The sequence below is a fragment of the Coloeus monedula genome (assembly GCF_965178545.1).
Source record: "Coloeus monedula genome assembly, chromosome: 1".
NCBI lineage: Eukaryota > Metazoa > Chordata > Aves > Passeriformes > Corvidae > Coloeus > Coloeus monedula.
The window spans coordinates 116,159,224-116,184,230 of NC_138781.1; the positions used below are offsets into that span (position 1 = coordinate 116,159,224).

The 25,007-nt window shown below is 40.0% G+C and overlaps 1 protein-coding gene across 3 annotated transcripts in view; it reads right to left on the reverse strand.

The window, feature by feature from the left end:
* The window catches only part of NOL4 (nucleolar protein 4), a gene marked incomplete at both ends in the record, with an annotated part of 189,620 nt that overhangs the window by 114,883 nt on the left and 49,730 nt on the right, over positions 1-25,007 (reverse strand). For all 3 annotated transcript variants that reach the window (XM_082290279.1, XM_082290278.1, XM_082290280.1), the window contains one exon: positions 23,887-24,019. In XM_082290279.1, the coding sequence (XP_082146405.1) occupies positions 23,887-24,019 (133 nt within the window). The remainder of the gene's footprint in view (positions 1-23,886; positions 24,020-25,007) is intronic.

A 25,007-nucleotide genomic window follows, 5' to 3' on the forward strand; every position in this document is an offset into this window, starting at 1 on the left:
TAAAATAATTTCTCATTCAGGAGATGAATGGACGCTAATGAACAGGATAGACAAATGGGTGGAGAAGGCACCCTTTGTCCTCACTCTTCCAAGCTACTCTGGCTGTATCTGTTTTGCCCTAACCAGCTTCACTAAAAAGACTTCTTTGGAGCCCTGACAGCAACTTCACACTACCTTCCCCTCAAACCCCGGAAAGGCCAGAGCAGCTCTGCCACCTGCTCTCTCAGGGGAATCCCTGTTGGGATGCTGGTTCCAGACTCGTGCAGAGAGACACTTCCCAGCACTCTCTTGAATGAATCTGCTCTTTTGCCTTTCACACAAAGGACTTGACTTATTCTCCAACTGTCCAATGAAGAAAGCAAGGATATTCTTAAAAGAACTAATTTCACTGGTCTTTCCTAAGGAAAGTGTTGACCTCTTCATGTGGCATTTCCTCTTACAACTGAGGATGGAGAGAAATTAAATATTTCCACAAAGGGCAGTAAGAGAGAACTATCTTGGGCATGACTTATGTGCACAGTGGACATTTATACACAGGTTTATGGAAACCCTTAGTTAATCATTTACGCTGAGTTTTTCTGCTATCACACTAACAATTTCCTCTCCTATTAAAGAGGTGTACTCATACCAAGCACTCTGACCAATAAGAGGCAGGTCTGGATACCTTCATAAATATTAAGGTTGACAGATGTGGCCATCAGATTTTTTCCCATTATAATAAATAGTCTGAAAAAAGAGACAGACTTTGTAGATTTTCCTTTTCTTTAGCTACCAGCCATAAGCCACTGACTTCACACACAGAACTAACTGAAGTCACTACACTCTCACAGCCCTCATCCTTCAGTGAGTGAGGAAAACTATGCACAAGGTAAGAGCTAGCGCTAGGCTAAGGACTGGGGGAGTACAGCAGTCACAATACAGTCAGAACACAAACAATATTTCACTACAAGACCCAATACTCACACAATGTACAACAAATATTTCCACTAAGATGTATCCCAGTCCAACAAAGCTCCTAATACAGTTTAGCACACATCAGGAAGTTTTACAGATGTTCTGAATCAGGCCTTGTTTGTATCCTTTGCAGCTGCTTTCAGTGACACTGCCTGTGATACCACCTTCTTTCAAAAAAAAGGAAAAAAACCAAAATATCTCCACTTGGCAGACACCTAACCAAAAGCACCATCAGATGAGATCTGAGGAGTCTGACACTTCCTATGAGACTCACAGGCTCCATGACTTGTTAGGCTATGACAAAAAGGATGCAAAAACATTTTGCTGAGTATGAATAGTCATGTTCAACTCTAACCATTAACTAGGTCTCAAAGGGATCCTCTCATGCTGCAGCTTGAATCCCTACAAACTCTAGGTAAGGAGCTCATCAATCACAGGAAACTGCAATTTACACACTTCATTTGGTTTTGGTTTTTGTGTTTGTTTCAACCGAGAAGAAGCATTTTTCACCTGATGGGGAAGTCACCAGAAAAAAGTCATTAATGTTACTTGTTATCCCTTTTGTCCCAGTGAGTACATTCCTGTTCTTGTGATGAATAACTAGGCCTAAAGGAAATGCAGTAATCTAATTCCCACTTGCTGTTAGAAATTTACAAGGTATCATACTAAGGTAATTTAAAAGAAGGTTTGAAGATTGTTTTATTTTCTGAGAAATAAAATTGATCCTCAAAGGCATATAGAATTCAATAATGCCATAAGAAGCTATTAATTGTACAACAATTTTATTAAAACACTGTTTTCTTCAAGGTTAACCACTAAGAAATATATTCTATCCAGTGAATTACATTTTAATATACTTACTTATGTGAATATAGTTGGCAATCTTTTAAGGCACTTTTCAGTTGTGAATTTTACATTGCAGCTCTTCCCTACTTCAGTTAAATATGACAATTAAAAACAACCCTAAGGAGTTAAAAATTCAGATCATTTAAATTATACACCTCACAAAGTAGGCATAGTTTAGTAAGAAGAATTTTCTTTTGGGTGAAATATTTTTAATACTTACAGAAATAATTGATGTTGGTGGAATTTTGATATCAGTAGACCTCTAGTGGCTATTACAGTAATTGATGGTTGCATTATGTTTTTAAAAAACAAATATGCTCTTCAGAAAACAAAACAAGAAAAATCCACAGAAGCAACACTGCAGCGAAATGTTATTAGAGTTATTAACCTGCAGTAAATGCCTGCATAATTTCACAACTCTTACCCAGTGAGTAGACAGAGACCTGGTTCTCATTGGTTTTAATGAAATTGCACAGCTAAATACCTTTGCAAATTCAGTCATCAAAACCCAAATCTGAATCAGCAGTGGATGTTTTAAAATTTTCTGAGATTAATCCATAAATATTTGCCAAACATTCTGAGGGACCATTTTACAGATCAAGTCTTAAAAGGAACAGGAAAGCACTTCATGGCTCCCCAGCCAGGGCATGAGTCCTCACTCTGCCCACACACCCTGCTTGGAAAGACCTCAGGCCTGCAAGTCAGAACGGGTCTGCAGAGGGCTTGGGACAATCCCCAGTCTGGACCAGGAGCTGTGGGACAGGAGGACATTGTCACATGGTGTAACTAGCCATGACTCCAAGCTGGTCATAGGTAGAGCCAGACACTGTCAGTATTTAGTAAAATATCCTTTTAAATAATTTTTCATTCATTTTGGCTAAACTGTCACCTTTCAGTGCCTATCAGCTAGTGTAAAATAGGTAGGATCCCCTGCAGTGATTGAGTAAAGGAACCAGTAAAGGGCAAGCCTCAATGACCTCTGAAAAATCAGTCTACATTAGCTTAATGCAATCTCAAAGACACGGATTTGATGTCTGAATAAGGGGCACTCAGCTCGAAAGTTGAAGCTTTTGCTCATTTAATTTGCTGATTTAAAGTTTTTGTCATGACATTACATTCCCCTACATTATCTGAAATGCAGTTCAGGAACTTGGGTATACATTTATAGTTTTTATCTTTCCCACACTCCTCAATATGAAAGAGTCAGATTTCCCACAAAATGCAGAAAGGCAAAGAGGACAATCTGTATGAATATATCTGAATATTAGCCATCTTATCCTTCCTGCCCATGTGACTAGTTAAAAGGCTTTTCTTATATTTAGGCCTAACAAACACTTAATGGCTTTTACAGATGGTATTAACTATCTTTTTCTCTCAGGGAATCAAAGGGGTTTATCTCTTAAGAAGAAACACTTAGACTCGTACAGTATTAGTAAGAAAGCAGTATGAAAATCAAATTCTCATTGCCTGAGGGCCTCCCACTTGCCCGTTTAAGAGACTCCACTTTAGTTAGCTTTCTCATACTATTTTTTTCAGATATACTTTAGATTCAGAGTAGCTGTTTCTCTCACATAGCAGTACACCTTCAGACTAAATCTAAAAAACTCTAAGTCAAAACTGTTCAACAGATTTCTGTGTGGCCTCCTTCATATGCTGGTGAAAAAATGGTAAATCATATGTACAATCTGAAAAGTCAATTCTTATTTAAAAAACAATCCTGTCCATCTGTGCATGAAATCTACTGCCTTCTGATGGACCTTTGTGTCCACGTGACTTTTGCAACTTAAAATGGTCACAAAAACGTGATTCTGCACCACCTGTGTAGGTTTAGAACCTAACAGTATCTATAAAATATCTTCTATTCATAACCTTGAACATACTTGTGTACACTAAGACAGAAAATGCAAAACGATCAAAAAGTGAACCTTTAACATGCCACAGGGCTTTTAAAAAGAATTGAAAGCCTGCTTAATCAAAGGCAGATTATTTGAATGAAAGAAACAAACACTGTGGAAATGAGCCCAAAGAGATATGAATACACACAGGGAAGTGCAGTGATGTAAAATATGTGTGCCAGTGCAAAAATCTCTCCCCTCAAGGAACATCTTCTAGCACACACTCATCAAAGCTATTCTTGACTGATTCTCATAGGCTGGGCAGTTCAAAAAGAATGAGTTTAAAACATTTGCAGCTAAGCATTCATATTTTCAAAAAGGTCAGCAGACAATCTCTTGGCAGTCTATGTCCAAGAGCTGTCTATTCAGATAGGATGATGGCTTTTCATTATCAAATCAACTCTTTGCCTAAGGATGTTGCCACACTTGTTAATGATAATTTTAGCTGAGCAACCTGTGCACTGTTTATTATTCTTTAATCTCTATTAAAACAGTATATTCCCTTCTCCTCCAAACCCAGGATGTATATTGTGCATAAATGAGAGGTGCTTACAGCTCAGAGGGTTCTTGACACATCCTGCCAAGACAAATATGCAGTCAATCATTCAATCAGCTAAAATTCCTATTCCTTACCCTGCTCCTCCAAAGCTTTCTCAGAGCCAGAAGCTGGAGAGAGCCAGCCTTCCTGGACAACCTTCAGCTCTTCCTGTATGTTCCTGGTTACAGTCTCTGGAAACAGAGCACTGAGAATCCACACAACAGGGAACAGCTTCATTTGACTGTGCAACTAAGCACACAGGTGCCTCTACCTCAGTGTGAAGTCCATAGAAGTGGCAACTCAATGGAAAGGGATTAAGTTTGAGCCCACTTCCATATGTGTCTGAATTAGTCCCGAAATGGAACAAGGGTCAGAGAGTCAGCAGCTCCCATTTGAGAGATAATAATGAAAGGCTGTGTGTTTGAGCCATTTTTTGCACTCAGCTGATCCTGAGGGGACTCCAGCCCAAGGCAGACCCTGCAGCAAACTGAAAATTTGGAATCAGAGTAACTGATGAAACTATCCACTATTGTTTCTTCTGCTAAACTCCTCTCCATGTTGCAAGGTTCGTCAGTACGTTTCAACTCATTTAAAATTCATTTTGGCAAAAGGTGTGGATGTGCAATCCATAAGGCTCCAACACTAGCTAATGAAGACCTAGAACCTGGGCTCAAGCTTAAACGTCACTTTTTGTAAACAAGGACTTTAAAAGGGTTCATTGATGACCATATTTATAGCAAAGAACAAAGGAACTCACTGGCTTTTTTTGTATTTGCCAAAGCTTGCCTGCACCAGATCTATATAGGTATAAGGAAAAACCCAAAAAGCAAGGCCTCAGCCCTACCTTGAAAACATTAACAACTTACAGATTCCCTATGGCTTTTTATGTAATCATGTCATGAAGTCAGCAAGCTCTTACAGAGAGAAAGCTTCTAGCCTATCCTTCCTGCACAAATGTGTCACCAAAAGTGCCTGTCACACTTCAGGCTGAGCTGTAGCAGGAAGAAAAAAATGCTCCTACTTCAGATACCTTTGGCCAATCCATATGTTCTACTCATTCTTATATTTGGCATGTTTAGGGAATCTAATTTAGAGTAGTAAAGACTATCTCACAAGATGTAGGTGGATCTTAAAATATCCTCCAGATTTCTGGCTTAGTGTAAAAGCTGTTCCTCTTTAATGTCAAAGGAGTGGATTTTTTGAAAGAAAAAAATATTATAAATATAGTCAGTGCTGAATCAGTGTGAATATCCAGGGGAATAAAAACCAAAACAAAAACAAACAATTTTCAGTGTTCCATCCTTTCCTCCCAAAAACTGGTCACATTTCATTAAGATGTAGTTCAGATTTAAGGTGGAATATTTTCCACTAATTCTACAACTTACTCCCAACAGAGCTTGTAGTGGCCAAAAATCCTCCATCATCTCTCTTCACTCTCATGAAAGGAGTATGACAGTAATGTCCTCCCTCTTCTTTACTCATTCACAAGAGTTTCTGGAACACATTACTTACAGCCATCAATAAATTCCAACATCACCAAACCAGAAACTCAATTTATTAAACCACATGGTTTGGACTTTTCTGTTTTGTTTATTTCAGAGCATGCAAGGTATGTTCTGGCCTTCAGTCATACTGCTTCTTCAGTCATGATGCAACTTCTGATACCACCAGCTTCTAAATAACATATATATTGCTGTGACACAAAGCAACAGACATTCTTCATCTGTCCAAGTCCCTTCTTCTGACACAAGACCCATCTTCTGCCTTGCCTCATTTCTCCAGCTCCACTAGCCTTCTGATGCATCTAGAGAGATGAAAGAGTAACCTCTCTGAGCTGTGCTATCTCTTCTAATAACTCTAACCTTCTGGATTAATGATGCTCTGAGTCACTGGAAAAAGCTGTCACTCTTGTTATATGGATGAGTACATTTAACAAAGATGGAAACATTCCTCCAAATGCTCCCAATTAAAAACACTTCCTTTAGCACTACTACTTCGAACAATAAAACTACTGAATCAGACCTTCAGTTTAAACGCTTAGGCAAAAACTCTCAGATTGCTTTGAAAAGATACTCCACATGCAGAGGGTGGGTTGAAGAGGTGACAGCATCTCTTTTGGAATGCAGACAATATAATAAGGCATGCCACTTATGCCATGCTACTGACTTGCTGGTATTCCAAAACAGATTTTGTTATACTGAAATACACAGGTGTTTACCACTAACATCTATGTGGTTTCTTCACCATCTGAAGATGAAAATGGATAGCAGGTGGACATCAATATGTTTGCTTTATTTCTGCTACACTTTGGGCTAATGTATTGTGCTAATAATTAATTAAGATCATGTTTTTCATGCTTACAGGGGTGCACTGACAACTATCAACTGCCACAGAAATCAGTATTGTAAACAGAAAATAATACCTGTTTTTAAAAAAGGTTAGGTCCTCATTTGCTATAAACCAAAGTAGGCCCACTGAGAACAAGATGCAAGACATCCGAATTTGCCTGCACTGACATTTTCCTTTCACGTACTGGCAAGTAATACTCTTTTAAACAGCTTCTTCAGGGAGTGACTAGAAGAGAACTAGCAAACCTTCACCAAGAGCAGTGGTTTAAAAGGCACCAATGGTAGAAGAGTGCTCTCTCTCCTGCTACTTCTCTGCAGGAGTCAGAGGTCTAACTACCACTTATGTCTCTGCCAAGCCCATCACTACTGACTCTGCATCTGTCAGACAACTCTTTGGAAAACTGCTTTTCCTTGCTGCTAAAACTGACTTTCTCATCTCATACTCAGAAACAAGCATGAAGATAGACCTTTCCATTTGCTCTACACCAGTCCATTCTCCTCAAAGAACATGCCTTTCAAAAACAGCACCCTTTCCTTTACTACCATTCTCCTCTCCCATGACATAGTTTCAGCTGGCAAATAAGCAAAGATGAAGTATTGAGGAGAAGTATTTCAGACTTCCTTAGACCGAGAACTAAGGATTATTATGTGAACTGTTTCTCTCCTGTTAAAATCTACACCTTACAGACAAAAAAAGCCTCAGAATTCTTCCCCAATAACTACATGAACTCGTGAAATAAATTGTTCCTTATCACCTGACACCACTGCACAAAGCTTTTTACTCCAGAATTCATTTCCTTCTCGAACTGTCTTGATGTTTAAATGATAGCAGGAAAAAAAAGCCTTTTACCAACAAAGGCAGACAAATGAAAGGTGGTAGGAGGAAGGAAGCACCTCCTGATCATACTCCAGTAACAAGAATATCCAGCTTTAAATTATTCAACCCACTCTGCAATTTTGGAACCTTTCATGATCCTGCTACCTTATTGGCTGCCCAGACAGGCATGGCAGGAAAAAAAAAATTCCACCTGAAATGATCCAGAAATCTCCTTTATTTTTGGACAGAGGCCTTATAAGTTGGAGTGTATGTGTTCTCACCTTGATTAGTGCAACCACAGAAATAAAGGGTGGGTTGAGTTGGAACAGACATTGAGAGCAGTCTAGTTTCAACACCCTGCATGAGCACGAACACCTTCAGCTAGACCAGGTTGCTCAAATCGCCATCCAACCTGGCCCTGAACAAGGATGGGGCATTCACAACTTTTCTGGACACCCTACTCCAGTGCTTCACTGCCTTCATCATAAAAAAGAGTCTTCCTTATGTCCAATCTAAAACCTATCCTCTTCCTGTTTAAAACTATTATCCCTTGTCCTGTCACTGTAGGCCCTGGAAAAAAGTCTCCCTCTCTCTTTCCTATATGCCACCTTTATATATTGAAAGGCTCCATTAAGATCTTTCCAGAGGTTTTTCTTCTCCAGGATGAGCAATCCCAGCTCTCTCAGCCTGTCCTCATAGAAGAGTTGTTCTATCCCTCTGACAATTCTTGTGGCCCTCCTCTGGACCAATCCTAACAAGCACTTGTCTTTCTTGTACTGAGGATCCTGGAGCTGCACACAGCACTCCAGTTGGATTGTCACACAAGTCTTCTCCACTCAGTCTCTTACCTGCCCTACAAAGCACCTCTGCAAATGGCTCTGAGAGGAAGCCCCTAAGATTCCCTGGTCCTGTAACAGAAGAACACTTTGAGGGATGGACAGAGCTTCACTATGGGTTCATATTTATTTTTACATGAATGTATGTGTATACACACACACACATATATATGGAACCTACTTATACAAGAGACAGCCATCCAAATTTATTTTTGTTGTTGCATCCCTGGAGGAAGAATGTGCTGTTGAACTGTTTTAGCTACTGCTGTCCCTCAGACATAACCTGTAATATTCTGATAGCAACTACAGATACTGACATCTGCTGTTTTCCACTGCTGCCTCTCCTGAATAGGAAAAAACAAGCTGGTATAGATGGCACACACCTTGTGATATGTTTGAAACACATTCAAACAAAACCTTTTCCATGCACACCAAAACAAGAAAGCAAGACGTTTGACCACAAGTGTTCTTCAAGTATGTAAACAACAAGCAGAAACAGAAGGAAAATACTGGCCCTCTGTTAAACAGGAAAGGTGAATTAGTCACCAGTGATGCTGAAAGGACCGAGGTTCTCAAGATTTTCTTCACTTTTGTCTTTATCCACACTTTTGGGCCTGGCCTTGGGAACAAAAATCCAGGTTGATGTAAACACAGTCCCACCCACAGTAAAGGAAGATTTGGTGTGTGAACTATTACAGGAGATTGGCCCCTAAAATCAATGGGCTGACAATATCCACCCAAGGGCATTGTTAGGAGAACTGACTGACATTGTTGTAAGGCCACTCTCCATAATCTTTGAGAAGCCTTGGAGATCCAGGATGTCTCAGGAGACCGGCAGAAGACTAATTCCACTCCCACCTACAAGAAGGTCTTAAAGGAGTATTCAGGAAATTATAGGCTCATCAGTCTTACTTCAGTCCCTAGGAATGTTATGGAACAAATCCTCCTAGGGGCTATCTTAAGTCAGATGAAGCACAAGATTGGGAAAAGCCAGTACAGGTTCACCAAGGGCACATTGTACGTGACAAACTTGATCACTTTCTACAACAAAGTAACCTGTTCACTTGATGTGGGGTGAGGTGGACACTGTCTACCTGGCTTTCTCCAATGCTTTTGACATTGTTTCCCTCAGCCTCCTTCTGGAGAAAGTGATGTGTTATGATCCAGACATGTGGTCAGTGTGGTTGGTAGGGATCTGGCTGACAGGCTGCACCCAGAGGGTGGTGGTGAACAGCTACTTTTCAAACTGGAACCTGACAGAAGTGGGTCCTCCAGGGATCTGTGTGGGGCCCAACGCTGTTTAATATCATCACAAACTATTTGGAAGATGGGATCAAGTGTACACTGACAAAGTCTGCCAATACCAAACTGAGTAGGGAAGTGGGCATTTCAGAAGGGAATGCCAGACTGCAGGAAGACCGGGATAGGTTAGAAGAGTGAGCTAACAAGAACCTTATCAAGTTGAACAAAGACAAATGTACAGTCTTGCACTTGGGAAAATATAATCCAGAAGTGCAACATATTATGGGATCTACCCAGGGATTAGAGACCAGTTCTGTAGAAAAGGAGCTGAGGGTCCTGGTGCACAGCAACCTCAATATGAGTCAGCACTGTGCTGCTGCAGCAAAGGTGTCAACAAGAGCATCACCAGCAGATATACACTCTCAGTGCCTGCCAGACTGCACCAGGAATACTGTGTGCAGTTTTGGCTCCTGCTATACAAAGAAAGGTGTGGAAAGGCTGGAGAAGGTACAGAGAAGGGTTACAAAGATGACCAGATTACTGTGAAGCCTGCTGTGTGAGGAAAGGCTAAAAGAACCGTGTTTGTTCAGTTTTGAGAAAAGAAGGGTTAGGGTAGACCTTGATGCCATGTTCCACTATTTAAAGGGTGGCTACAAAGATAAGGACTCTCTTTTTTACAAGGAGTCACATGGAAAAGATGAGGGGTAATGGGTACAAGCTACTTCTGGGGAGATACTGATTAGATACATGAGGAAAATTTTTCACAATGAGAACAATCAGCTATTGAAATAATTAAGATGCAGCTGGACAGGGTCCTGGGCCACGTTGTATAGACCATGCTTTTGCCAAATAAGGTTAGACTAGATAATCCATGAAGTCCCCTTCCAACCTGATATTCCGTGATTTTACAGTTCTATAAGCTCTGCTTTATTGCCTCAGAGATTCACGAGTATTGGAATGTATACTGCTTTGGTTGGATTTAGCCTTCACAAAATTGCCTCTTTAAAAATTTGGGCCAATGGTATTTCTGAGCTCTCAGAGACCATCTCTAATTAGAGTACAGGAAAATGCATGCTTAAAACCAGGTTCCCATGCCATCAAGCTCTACCTCTCTTCAGTGATCTGTTCACTTTATTTAGAAATAGACATCTATATAAAGATACATATGTATATTTGTGATAGGAGAAATATAGATTTATAAATATGGGTATAAAACCTACTAATAGAGAATCTATTCATAGTAATAAATACATCTGTGTAAACTTGAATTAGATTCATATTTGTTTCATATTGTGTAACAAAATACAAAACTGGGCCAACATAAAACTCAATGCTAACTTTATTTTTAATAAATGCTGATGGAAAAATAACCTTGGCAAGTTCAATCTCAGCTACTCCCTACACAGCCTTCCTAATCCTTTACTCTCTGGATTTTTCTTCAGAACTGATTTCTGTTCACATCTCTGTGTACAGACAGGGAGAAACAAGTGGAAAGGCATCCAGCACATACTCACATTGGAAAGCAGAATAAGTAAAATTTTCCTGCCTTGAGGGGTGCTGAAGGGGGACAGTTTTCACTCTGAGCAGGAATAATGGAGGAGTCCAGAGGGTGGTTTCTCCTCATTTTTTCATTCAGGTTCAAACTGTAGCTAACTGCAGTAATCCCAAGAAGTGGTCAAATAGCATGGGAGACTAGATTTCTTCCTAACCCACAAAACAGAAATATCTTTAAAGAAACTCCTTATTATTAAGAGAAATTCACTCTGCAAGGCAGAAAGAGCTTAAAAACCAAAGAGTTCTTTCTCTTCTATCTGCATACACATTAAAAGAACCACAGATACTGGTACTGCTAGCATCTGCTCTCTCCCTCATATGTGTGTACTGGATGATCAGTTAGGCCTGGGACCTTTCTGGCCAGTCTCCTCATGCCCAGGCGTTAGCCAGATCACAAGCAACACAGGGTCCTACAACATATTTCAGTTAAGAAGCAGAGAGCCATTACAGCATGCTCGACTGGGACATGCCAGATTTGGGACATCCCTGTTGTCCTTCTCCCAGGAACCATATTGCAGAATCCTTTTCTACTCACAGAGGCTCACATCAAGCATCTACAAAAAACAACAGATGCACTAGAAGGCCTCAAAGCTAGCCTAAAGAAAAGCCACAAATTGAACAGAAGTGCCACGCAGACTATTGACTTGCATCTGGGACAGGACAATCCTGGTTGTGTGTACAGACTGGGGAATGAGATGCTGGAAAACGGGGTGCAAAAAGGGACCTGGGGGTCCTGGTCGATGGCAAATTGAACACGAGTCAGCAGTGCCCTGGCAGTCAGGAGGGCCAGCCCTGTCCTGGGGGGCATCAGGCACAGCATCGCCAGCTGGGCAAGGCAGGGGATTGTCCTGCTCTGCTCTGCACTGGGACAGCCTCATGTAGAATATTGTGTGCAGTTTTGGGCACCACAATATTAAAAAGACATTAAATCGTTAAAGCACATTCAAAGGAGGGCCACGAGGATGGTGAAGGGCCTTGAGGGGAAGCCATATGAGGAGTGGGTGAGGTCACTTGGTCTATTCAGCCTGGAGGAGACTGAGCAGAGACCTTGTGAGGGAAAGCAGAGGGGCAGGTACTGATCTCTTCACTCTTGTGACCAGTGATAGGACCCAAGGGATGGCATGAAGGTGAGTTGGAGGGATTTAGTTTGCATATCAGGAAAAAGATTCTTCACTCAGAGGGTGTTTGGGCACTGGAAGAGGCTCCCCAGGGAAATGGTCACAGCACCAAGCCTGACAGAAGCATTTGGACAATGCTCTCAGGCACATGGTGTGACTCTTGAGGTGTCTTGTGCAGGGCCAGGAGTTGGACCCAATGATCCTGATGGGTCCCTTCCAACTCAGCTCAGTCTATGATTCTATGATTCTATGATTCTATGATTCTATGATTCTATGAGCTAGACTACACAAAACCAGGCATTACACTGGAAGGGGTTTTAAGAAACAGAAAGGACAAATAGGCTACCACTACCCATCCAAGTAAATTATCTGGGCAGTAGAAGCTCTTCTCAAAAAACCCCGTTCTTCTGCATGGCCATGATAGCATCAGAGCTGCCTATAAAAGGCTAGAAGTGTACACAGTTTCCTAGGTGGTGAAAAATTGTTTCTCAGAAAAATGATAGTTTTACCATGTCCACCCTTTCCTTTGAAAAGCAGCAGTTAAGAAAGCTTCTACTGAAATCAACACTTTACAACGCCAACTGAGACAATTAAGTTCAAGGATCACCATGGAACACTCCTTCTTAAATTATTGTGAAAAACTTGGCCAGGCTGCTGTTTCACTCTTTGAAATCCTTGAAATCTACCTGTGCCACTTGCCTTTTAGTGCTGTCACCACAGTTCCTCAACTCCTAGAGCAAGCAATCATTTTAGGCCCCATTTTTTCCAGGGGGTGAATAGAAGCCCACTGCTGAATAGCTGATTCAGAGAAAAGAAAAATATTTGTCCCTGCTAAGAGGCTTTACAACATCCATGCCTTTAATTAAAGTAGGGCATATTTGCAGAAGATATAATAATACGTACAACTGCAAGTCTGTGACTGCAGTCTTACAGGAGTAACCAGGGATTATAGCCTGCCGCAGGAATCTAAGAGAAACAGTTCCTAGAGAGCACACGTAACTAGTAGAGAACAGCAGAAATGTAGCAGAAAGAAGAAATGAAGATACAGGAACAGACAGAGCTTGGCTAACTTGAGGAATTAAAGCTTATCATCACTGCATAAATTGCACTGATGTTTTAATTAAAGATACGGTAGCAGTTTCAGTGCCCACATTAACTACTTCAGGATTCGTTCAGCTACAGAGAATCAATTACATAAACCTTGTCTCCACTGGAGTTCACAGAAATTCTCATGATTGATTTCAGTAAGATTTGCATTGCATCCATGTATTTTGGAGATGGATAAAATGTCTAAAAACCAAGTCACTAGAAGTCAAAGTTCTTTCAAACCTTTGATACAAATACAGTCCTTGAACAGTTACCTCAGAGGGATATCTTTTAAAGTTACCGATTGTTTTTAAACAGACAGAAATCCTAGAAGACGTATGTATGTATGTATGCAGACCTGTAAACTATTCAAAGACTAAGAATTATAGCTTCTTTATACACTGCAAAGAGTCCTTTTTAAAATTGATTTGAAAGCATTAGTTGCTTCCATTTACTTTCTAGCTCTCTAGACCACCCTGCTGCTCTCACTATTTGTACCACTTCCTTTTGCAGAGGATTTATTTCTTCCATTCCAAGTAATTTACATTAAAAGTTCCCACATCACGTAGTTCTGTCTTGCTATTGTCTCTTTGACAGGTTGCAGCATCAGCTCCCTTCAGAAAATCATCCACAAGACACTTAAATAGTGTGACATAACAAACTCACTGTATGTCTTTGCCAATTAAGTCATTAAAATTTTATTATACTTCATTTTTTGGTTCTTCTTGGAACAGTAACTTTGTGTAACTGAAATGCCATCTCTCTATTTTGTTTTTACAGAGGAAAAAAAAACCCTATTCCCAGTTTGTATCTCCTAATTTCTTTTCCTATCAAATTAGTAATAGCAATTATCACTTCTAAGATTAGAATAGTTTGTTGATACCATGGTTTTATTACAGTTTCTCATAGCAAAAAATCAAATTTTCTAATCAATTATTGCCCCAAAGTATCTATTACTATTGCCTTATTTAAAAGTTGCTAGTGAATCACATTCTTTTTTTCTGGTTTATGATCTTATTTAAATCTCCTTGCCAAGGTGTATGCTTATGTGAAATTCAAATTTCAGAGTACAAAAAGCTAAGCATAGAGGTTTGAACTCCACCTTCCAGTCAGAAGGAATTACTAATTTTACAGAAGTTTAACAGTTTATAGCAGGGATCTTGGATGGTTATTAACAAGGATCACTCTGCCTTCTGCTTAGGGAACTCTACCCAGTAAAGCACACGGGATATCAGAACAGCTAGAAGTTCAGTAGAAGCATCACTACTCCTCCAGAGATGCATTAAACTGACTCCTTGATTTACATCATGAAAAAGGCAGCTTGTAAAAACACTGAAGTTAAATTGAAGTCCTGAGGAAAGACTTTCAACACAAAGATGCAACTATCCCCATAAGCAGGAACTTCAGTAGAGTCTGATCTCAAGGCAATCTTTCTGCTGGAAAGCCACATTCTGGCTGCAAGGCTGGCATCCTGATGGGTTGTTATCTGATGGAAGTGGAGAAAAGCTTCTTGGAGCTAACTTAAGGCATCAATTTCTCTTCAGTTCTGTGCACCTAAGTCTCAAAGTTGTATGTTACATAAATTTAGCTTTTATCTTAATTTATTCTATTAGTAATGCCAACACTTACAGATGAGGTTCTGAATTGGTTTCTCAGCATCACACATAGTAGGGCCAGCAAAGGCAATTAAATAGTGTGCTCCTCCACGTCTTTTGCCAGAGTGGGTCTTAGTAGCTACTGAAGTCTGTCAGTCTGTCTGTCAGTCTGGAAGGCTGCTCCTGCAGTGGTCAGAACTGGTCAGTGTCCATCTGGCATGCAGCAGTGGAGAGACTGCCTGAGCCTCACACACCTCCCAGCAGGCTGTTAACCAGTCACCAAGTGCTAAATAAACTTGTAAAACGAGTCAGGCTGTATTCTAATCTGTGTCGATGCTAAATTTAATTGTTCTTGTATCTTTCTCTCTCCAGTCAGCCTGCAAACCAGCTCCTCTGTGTTTCTCACAATAACCAGGCTATCAGTGTTCATGAATACTTGGAGGACACCACTGGAGTTCAACCTATCCTGAAACTTTCAGGATGATTGCATCATTTTTTCCATCCTGTTATTAAGAAGTGCCAGAGATGGCACATCCCTCTGCTTCAGGATAACAAATACAGTGATTATCTGGCAACATTAAACCAATTATCTGAAAACACCTCTTCACAAATCTCAGGAAAATATATATAACCCCTTCCTTTGTGTTTTAATATTACAAAAGACTATACCACTGAAAAAGTACTCATCTTTTCTTGTAATCAAATTATTTGCATTTGGTTAAAAAAATTACTACTAATTTTAAACATTCAGCATTACAAATATTTTATCAAACAAGAAATGCTTCAAAGAAATTTCCATTAAAAATATCTTTTGCAAGACAGCCCAATGTCTCCAGGGCATTTCCTGCTCAGAAAAAAAATAAATTAACAGCTTCCTTAATTAAAATATAACACAGTGAAGAATCAATTGCTAAATATAATTTTCTTTAAAGGACATCCTTTTAAATTCCTTTTCCTGAAAAAAAAAATGCTCTATTATATTATTCTATAGTATATGTAATAGGAAAAAAAAGGGGGAGTCAATGCCTAGCATGCATTTTAACAGTAACTATTAAAAAAACCCTCCACCTGTACTATAAGGAAGTAGACAAATTAAATCAAACAATCTGTGCACATAGCCTCTGCTAAAGTCAATTGGTACATTTGACAGGATAAAATGGATAAAGTGCCTTTACTGGAAAGCAAAACTTAATCTCTGTAGCAGAATGCCCCTTCTTTTTTTTTTTAATGTTAAAAGAGAAATAGGAGAGAACAGCCTGAGATACGCTGAGGGAAGAAAACAAAGAATATCGACCAAAACCAAGCAACACTTTCAGAAATCCAGCTAAGCTTAGTTACAAGGACTTGCACACTGACATCAAAAGCAGACTCCCTTCAGTACCTGCATAAGGAAGAGACAGCTTGGTTGGTCAGTATGCTTGCCAAAGTGAAATACATATTGTTACAGGACCTGTACACCACTCATACAACTGTTCTGAAGATGCAAAAGGACACAGGTCTGCAGCTAGCCCTTTACACAGGGGTAGGCTTCACTTACCACTAGATTGCTGATGTAAAAATGAGTGGCTGTGAATAGAGTGAATGGTCTTGCAAGCATTTTACTTGTGAAAAGATAATTCTAATTTCTCAGCTATTATTGGCTGCAAGTATTCCCTGATGTAATTATGGAGTAATAGCTGAGAACCTGATTGTAACCAACAGTCAGTAGTTTGTTGCTAACAAGGCAAACATGACAAACAATTTTGAGGCAATTATTGTCATTACAAGCCACACTCAATTGTTCAAGGCAAGCGTAATAGAAAGTGACAGTTGTGCAGCTGGGAGAGTGGTGCAGGAAACGAGATTGTTCTCTGGTTGCAACAGACCACTCAAACTCTAGCAGAGAGTCTGCTCAATGCATAATTCATGTTTAATAATATTTTAGTCTCTAAAGAAAATTACAGTATAAGATAAGAAACAAACAGATATCAGAAAAAGAACACAAGTTATTATAAGGTGGAATAAGACACACAGAAGTAACATGGAGCAGGGGGGAGATATTCAGTATAGCAAACTCACAAGATGCTTGCAAGTAGCAAATGTAAATACAGTAACTCTCCATATTAAAAGAGTCAGTTATAAAAGCAATCCATTTGCTATGCTTCAGTGAGATGGGTGCTCATGTCCAAACCCCAGGTTGTGACCACTGTGTGATTAGGTAGGTCCAGGAGGAAGGACTGAGAGCTCTCCACTGAGAAACACTGATGATTAATTCTGAACAAGTTTGAATTGTGTGTGGAGTCAAAGGAAGATTTTCCTCTCTTGTACAATAGAAGCGCCTCATGTATCAGCTCAGTATTCTGATGACAATGCACACAGCAGCTGCCTCGTCAGCAGCCAGTCCATTAAAATACTTGATTTGCTGAAAACTCCACCCAGCTCTCCTTAACAATGTTAAGGGCTGAAAGTTTCTGATGCAGCTGCAGCAGCACTTCAAGCTCTTGCCCAGGCTCAGTAGAATTCATTGTCAGTGACACTGTAGCACTGCTTAAATGTCATTACAGCGTCACTCATAGTGCCTTTTGGACCAATAAAGTATCATTTCTAAAGAAGTCATTAAAACACCACTGAAACTAGATTTCAAAAACTCCCTGACTTTCTGGTCATGTTTCACCATTTTCCTCCCTTTCTTAAATCACAGAATCATAAAACGTTTTGGCTGGAAGGGACCTTAAAGATCATCTAGTTGCACCCCCCTGGCATAGGCAGGGACACCTTCCACTACAATGTGTTGGTTTATGCAAAAAAAAATCCATCAAACCAAACCTGATGCGCTAAATCGCTCCAGGTGTAGCTCCACTGAAGCAAAATAGCATCACATGCCAGTTTCTCAGGTATGCTTTGCCTCTGCTTAGGTGAGGATGATACTGATTTTCTCAGACAGAGCAACATGTTATAGCTAACTCCCTTTCTAAAGAAACCTCTGTGATTTTGACGTCTGTGGCACACTTCAGTGCAGCCCATAGGAACATATATGTGTGACTGCATTGTCTTTTGCTTTATTAAGTAAGAAAGCTGGTGCTTGCAAAAGGTGGCAGATCAGCAACTGCAGAGACAGGAGACCTTTGCTTCTGTATGTCACATCTGTACTCCTTTTCGACTGCCATGAGACAGGCAGGTGTCTTAGATTTTTACTTTCAGAAAAATAGTATTTATTGTTGCACTCTTAGTCACAGGAAGTGAGATTATTGCCCAAAATGTTGCAAATTTCAGTGGCTTGAACAAGACTGGAAGGTCTGAATATATCATAAAATTCTCAGAGTGCCTGGTCCTAGCTCAAATGTAATTTTAAATGGTCTGCCATTTCACCTAAGAAAAAAAAAATAGTAATGATTTTTCTATCCTCATTATAAGCTAACATTCTTAATCAGTCCAAACCCTCACTATTAAGCAAAAATTACCCTTTTCTTCAGAGTAAAATGCTTATTAACTTTGCATGTCCAATGTCTTGTATAAAGTAAAAGCATTACAAACAACTTTAACAGCATTATAGATTTGTTGATATGGATCTACAAATTGCAAATAAAACCAGTCAAGTCACATAAAGTCCCTAAAATGAAAATGCTTTCTAAAAGTATATGAGGTTGCATCTAGGAAAACTGGCAGACTGCTTTTTATTTTATTTTTAATATTTTTACTAAGGCTTTGTGACTCCATGTGGTAATTTCAATCTATCCCATATACCACAGAAACGTCAGGCGCTTTGTTTTGAAGACTAGGGAAGTAAAGGTATTTAGTAAGAGACATCTAAACTCTGCAAACAGTTTGGCAAACCTTTAGTGGGCCTTTACTGAAGTCAAGTGGACTTACACCTCATACAAGGGCATTTGTAAAACCTTTCAGTGCTTGAACAGAAATTAAAAGCACAATACATCTTGATGTAAATTGATTTTATAAATTAAAGTAAAATAACATTTCCACTGAAAATTCTTAATTACCAGCAAAAAGGTTGCCATGGACTTAATGCTGGGAATCATCTGCTCTCATGTTGGCTTTGCTACCATTCACTTTACTCAAGATCAAGAGCAGGGCCAGTCCATAGTCAACAGCAGAGACAATTTACTCCATTATACTCTTTCACCAATCTGTCTTCACTTTGGCCTGCAGCTGGTGCTTGGGCTCATATATCTTGAACTTAAATTGCTTTGAGAAGAAAGAAAAGTCAATGTTTTAAGACAGGGAGTCCAGGTTTCAGTGGAATAAAGACAAAAGCAGAAAGAAGTACAGTAGTACAACCAAGTTCAGAATGAGAAGGTGGATTAAACTCTTGGCTTGGACTTAGCTCAGAGAGAAAAATCAACAGCAAGTCTGCACTCTTGCATAGACAGTCAGTTTTGACAACTTAATTAGCTAATGTTACTTATTTCAGGTGAAGCCGTTGTGTAGAGATTATAGCTCTGATGCAGAAAACAGGTATTTAGATGACTGACTCCAATACTTGCATCTGTCACAAACACCAGATGAGTGAAAGGGATAGCTAATGTTAACACCCAGGTTTCCTACATCTATATTGTGTAAAATGTGGCAATTTGAACATGCCAAGGAAAGAGAACTGGCACCACCCAAGTGATTACAAACTACTTGAAGACATAATCCTCCATTGCATTACAGTATTATTGATCAATTTTCTATAAATTGGAAAAAATACAACCAGGAAAAGCTTATGAATCTCTACATCTAAATTGATAGCACAAGCCCCATTAAAGGTTGACTTCTGATGTATTTTGTCATAGCTATCTCCTATAAGCTCCTACAAATCTCCACACAGTGCCTGTGAGAGGCCATTGTATATAAATATGTATAAACACGTAGCAGTTATTTTCCAAAATCTAGATTGAAGAGAACACAGTCCCTCCACCCAAATCCAGACTAATCACTGATATGTTTCTGTATACCTCAGTAGAGTGAGAAATACTGAAAATAAATCAATCCTGCATCTTTCACTGAGTTACAGTCAAATAGTCTCATCCCTGACTTTTACTAGATAGCTCACATAGTAAAAAACAAACAAACAAGAAAAAATTCAGTGTCAAATTCATACTTAATTCTCCTCACTTCTAGGGTTGTACATGTTCTTAATTTCCTCTAATCAGAGCATCCCCCTACATACCTCATGTCTTGGTAACTAATGAACTACCACAGTGAAGAGAGAAACACACCCACCTGTTCTGCACAGGGCTCCAGCTAACAGGCAAGGGCAACGAAAGTCCCTTTTTCACTCAGGGTAGAAGCTGTTGCTGCTCCTTTGAAGACCTATCTAGAGGTCAGTTTTCACTACAACAATCTTTTTTTTTTTTTAACAGGTTGAACCACTAACTTAAAAAACAAAAAAGCTCCTTTATTTCCAACTCAGTTCACAAACCTTGCCTGCTGTCTGTGGTCTGACACAGGCAAAAGGGTTTGATCCAGCAACATCAGAGTCCCGAGAGCATTATTAAGAGAAAGGAGAATTAAAGACAGCTCTCAAGTGGGAGCTTGGCCTGAAGAAGAGTTGTACACCGGGCTCACTCCAAAGAACCAGCTTAGGACACAGAACTGTGTCATGTCTAGAGAAGCAAAAAAATAGGAACAAGCAAGAGGCAAGCAAAAGAGAAAGGAACATATCTGCAGCCTGCAGCTCTGTTATCCAGCTGGCTGCTAGAGAAAACACCTCGGAGGCACTGGTAAGCAGAGAACCATACCCCATTCCCAGCTGGGGAATGGACCAATTGCAAATTAGGGCTGCTTTCCTTTTCTAACTCCGAAGGGAAGACCCGCAGCCCTTTTCCAACTCCTACCCCATCATTGCAACAGCCCTGCAGGTGCTCAGGATGCTATTTTCAGCCATTCACCAGCAGGTGTGACTCAAGACCCTGTTATTTAAAGGCGTACTAAGGCTAATTTAAGTGGGAATTGTCTTTAGTAGTACTGCAGCCATGTACTATTCACCAACCCTCCACACTTTTCATTACCTCCTTAATTCCCAGTACCCTTTCCACCTAATAAGCTTAATACAAGTATTACGAAGCCTTAGCCCACTTGCAGAGCCCAGGACTTTTGTGCAGTACCAGCACCCATTTACTCTGAGCAAATACGCACCTTCTGTCTCTGCGCCCTTCCTCAGCATTTTTCTCACCTACAATGGCATTTCTGGGTGACGAAGTCTATTGCTTTCAACTGATACTGTGAGTTTCTCTCATACTTCCCTTTATTCTATTTAGGTTCAAGCAACCTAACCATGAGAAACAGGACACAGCATTGGGCTGGAAGACATCGAGAAACCTCAGGTCAAATTTTCTAGTATGAGCATTACAGAGCGTAATGGACTCCCAAAGACAAATGCCTGTCTAAATAGGATGCAAGTATAGCCCCAAGGGATGAAGTTATGAAAGCATCTTATTTATTTTACATAGACAGTGTCAGCATTCTGATGCTCTGATAAACTGAAGTGGAAGAGCAGCCTCCATCTATCCCTCAGTAGCATGGCCCACCTCACTATTATATTCCTCTAGGGTACACAGACAGTTTATATTCTCATACCAAACAAATTGAAATCCATAACAAAAAAAAAACCCAGGGGATGTCCCAAAATATTCACATCCTACCTCACATGGAAAACCAGGGAAGTAAAGTGATTAAACACATCACCTTTAGGTACACTGGAGCTGTCCTTAACCCACCCCAGGCAGCAATTTTCCTAATGATTCCCATTAGCAAATTATCCTCCCAAAGAGGGCATGCTTTGGGCAGCAGAAGACCTGTGCTATCCCATTCCACCCCAGACACCAGTTCCAACTGCATGTGCACAGGCAACCTTATGCAACAGGAAGTTTTCACCTGCCAGGATGCAGCAAACACACTTCAGATGAGGCAAATGCCAAGTGTCTTTATCTATAGGCTGAATGTGGTGGCTGACATAAACTTTCATAGACATACAGAATTGAGGGAAGGGAGCAAGAATCGCTTTAGACACACAGATTCAGGCTTTGGTGATGATTTTGGTGTGCGTGTGCTATAATTAAGGATTAAATTTGCAAAATTTTACAATGCAGCCTGTGACAGCAAAAGGGATTGTACTGCTAAGTTCCTTAAGTTCCCTTTTATTTGCCCTCCTTCCTGTTCCAACTTCCTTTCCTCTACCTCTCATATTCTTTATTTTCTTCCAATCTTTTTTTTCCCTGCCCTCTCCTATCATTTTTCTTCCCCCCCCCCCCCACTTCTCTCATGTCTTTCTGCTCCTCCTTCAGCCTCTTCTCCCTCATCTGAAACAGCAGTATTGCTATAACTAGCCACACTTAGGTTTGCTACCTGACAGCAGCCAGCAAAGGAAAACCATGAAGCAGGAAGAGAGCTGCTATTTCAAATCTCTCTATCAGCAGATGCTTTAGCCAGAAGATGCAGCAAAAAATAGGATTGCCTTAGGAAGGTGAGCAAGTACCATCTGGGAGGAAGGGAAGGAAAGCTTAGAGATTTAAAACTGTACTGTAAGATCACACTACCTGAAGTTCAAAGAGCACAGTGGATTTATTTCCCATACATTTGAAATAGAAAGTGACAGATTTGCAGCACTTTATCATTCGTACTTAGGTTCTAATATGATTAGATATGGCACATGAATCTGGTTGCAGCAGGTATAACGATATGTATGACAGGCATTTCTTCACAGGTTACTGTACTGAGCAATAATTTTTATTTCAGACATATGCATGCATACAATTATTATTAAGAAACTATATATGTGAAAATTCTACAGTATAGGATTGCACTGAAAGCCAGATACATTAAAAAATGGCACCTTCCTAAGTATCCCTGAAACCTTCAAGTTAGCAGTATTACTATAATATATTATCCCTGGGAAAAGTCAAACTTCAACAGGAAAGTGAACTAACTTTTCATACATCATGTGCATCAGAACTGCTCCTTTAGCAAACATATGTAGACAGAAATTAAGTTAAAAGTTGAAAAAAAATTGTGATAGCTTGAGGACACTCAGACAAAAGGAAGTTGTGTTTAGAATCTGACCTAGCAAATTATCACAGACATCGTACTCTTTTATTTGTCTGGAGAGCAACTCAGCTGAAGATCCAACCCATCACCAGATCCTATCAGCCACTATGCACCACACCCATTCTCACCTAAATATTTTACCAGCTAGCAAATGACCATGATGCATGAAGTGCAAAGCATCCAGGTTAGCCATCAAATCAAATATTTAGTGTTCAAGAGAAACATAAGAAGCACTTCTGATTTGGCACACGTGATCAGAAAATTCCCAAGTAGCAATTAAGGAATTCCAATGTGTTGTCTCTAATAGCAATAGAATAGACCTGCACTTTGGGTGTTGTGCATTCATGTGCCACTCATGAGCCACTGTCACAGTCTGTAGTAGACAGGCTATTTGTGAGCTCCATAATCCAGAAGAAAGTTCATCCCAAACCAGGCTCATTTAACTTGCTATATAACAAGGGCTGAAACTTCATTTATGCACCTGCAATGCAAAGTAAAACTTTCATCTCTGACCGAAAAGTAGCTCTGTGCTGTAAATGAGAAACAATTAACATTCAAATGGACAATGCTGCTCGCTGTTTTCTCATCTTTTGCCTCTATTTCCCTAAAGGAATTTGTTGTTTTCATCCTTTCTTCTGAATATGACATCCCAGTTCCTATCTCTCAAATAACCAGCTTCTGTGACACTCCCTCCTTGTAAAAACAACTTTCTCAGCTTTCTGGGTTGCCTCAGAAAGGTTTGAGTTTCATTTCCTTTATGCCTGTGCATGGTCATACTACAGATATATATATAGAAACAGTAAGATAATACTACTTAACATACAGTGGTCTAAGCACTCATCTGTTGCCTAAGCAACAAATAAATTAACATGCAAAAAAACTCCAAACTTCTTCATGCTGAGATATAGGGAACATGTATTTCAAATTACCTAATGAAACACACTATGAAGAAAAGCAAATTCTAAATGAAAGCACAGAATGGGAAAAAAGACAAGGCAATGCCACATTTTCTGTAAAAAATGAGAGCCTTACCATCCTGCTGGCCCTGGAGGTTCTGAGGACTTTGCATTCTCTCCTCCAGATTTGAGCTGAGGTCGGAGTTCACAGCTGACATTCTAGTTGAGTCACTCATATCAAACTCATCACTTTCTATAGAACTTTCATCCTGCAAATAGAAAGAGACATGTCAGAAGACATGGTAAACTGTTCACATTATATGTGCAGTTCATCCTCTTCCCATTTGTTCCACTTGCATCTGGCGTGGAGTGTAATCATACTAAATATTTGTGTATTCAAGAAAACAAGCAGAGCACATCAAGGAGAGGAAGGAAAATACAGCATTTATGTGGTATGATAATCTGACAAATGTAATTTGTTCAGCTATAAGGATACTACATAGAAGCTCCATAGTCTTTTCCAGAAAAGGATTGGTAAGTAGAGACCCCACACCAAGTCCTTGTTATTCAAATTTGGCTGAGGAGACCTCCCTATATTCCCTGCCTGAATCCTTTACCTTTCCCACATGGAAGTCAGTAACCCTGTGAATGACCACTGTCCTGGTTTGGGCTGGGATAGTTAATTTTCTACTTAGTAGCTGGTACAGTGCTGTGTTTGGATTTAGTGTGAGAATAATGTTAATAACACACTGATGTTTTGGTTGTTGCTAAGCAGTGCTTACTCTAAATCAAGGACTTTTCAGGTTCCCATGCTCTGCCAGCAAGCAGGTGCACAAGAAGCCAGGAGGGAGCACTGCCAGGACAGCTGACCCGAACTGGCCAAAGGGATATTTGGAGCTCCACACCATGGAGCATCATTCCCACTGTATAAATTGGGAGGAGTTGGCCAGAGGGGGCCAGTTGCTGCTGGGAGACAGGCTTTCAGTGGGTGGTGAGGAATTTTATCTGGCATCACACATGTTTCTTGGGTTTTATTCCTCCTTCTCTCTCTCTCTCCTTTCATTACGATTAGTAGTAGCAGTAGTAGTATATTTTACTTTGTTTAAATTATTAAACTGTTCTTATCTCAACCCCTGGGTTTTCACGTTTTTCTGATTTTCTCCCCCATCCCACCAGAGCAGGGAGAGGAGTGAGCAAGCTGCTACATGGTACTTAGTTGCTGGCTGGGGTTAAACCACAAAAACCCACAGGAATATA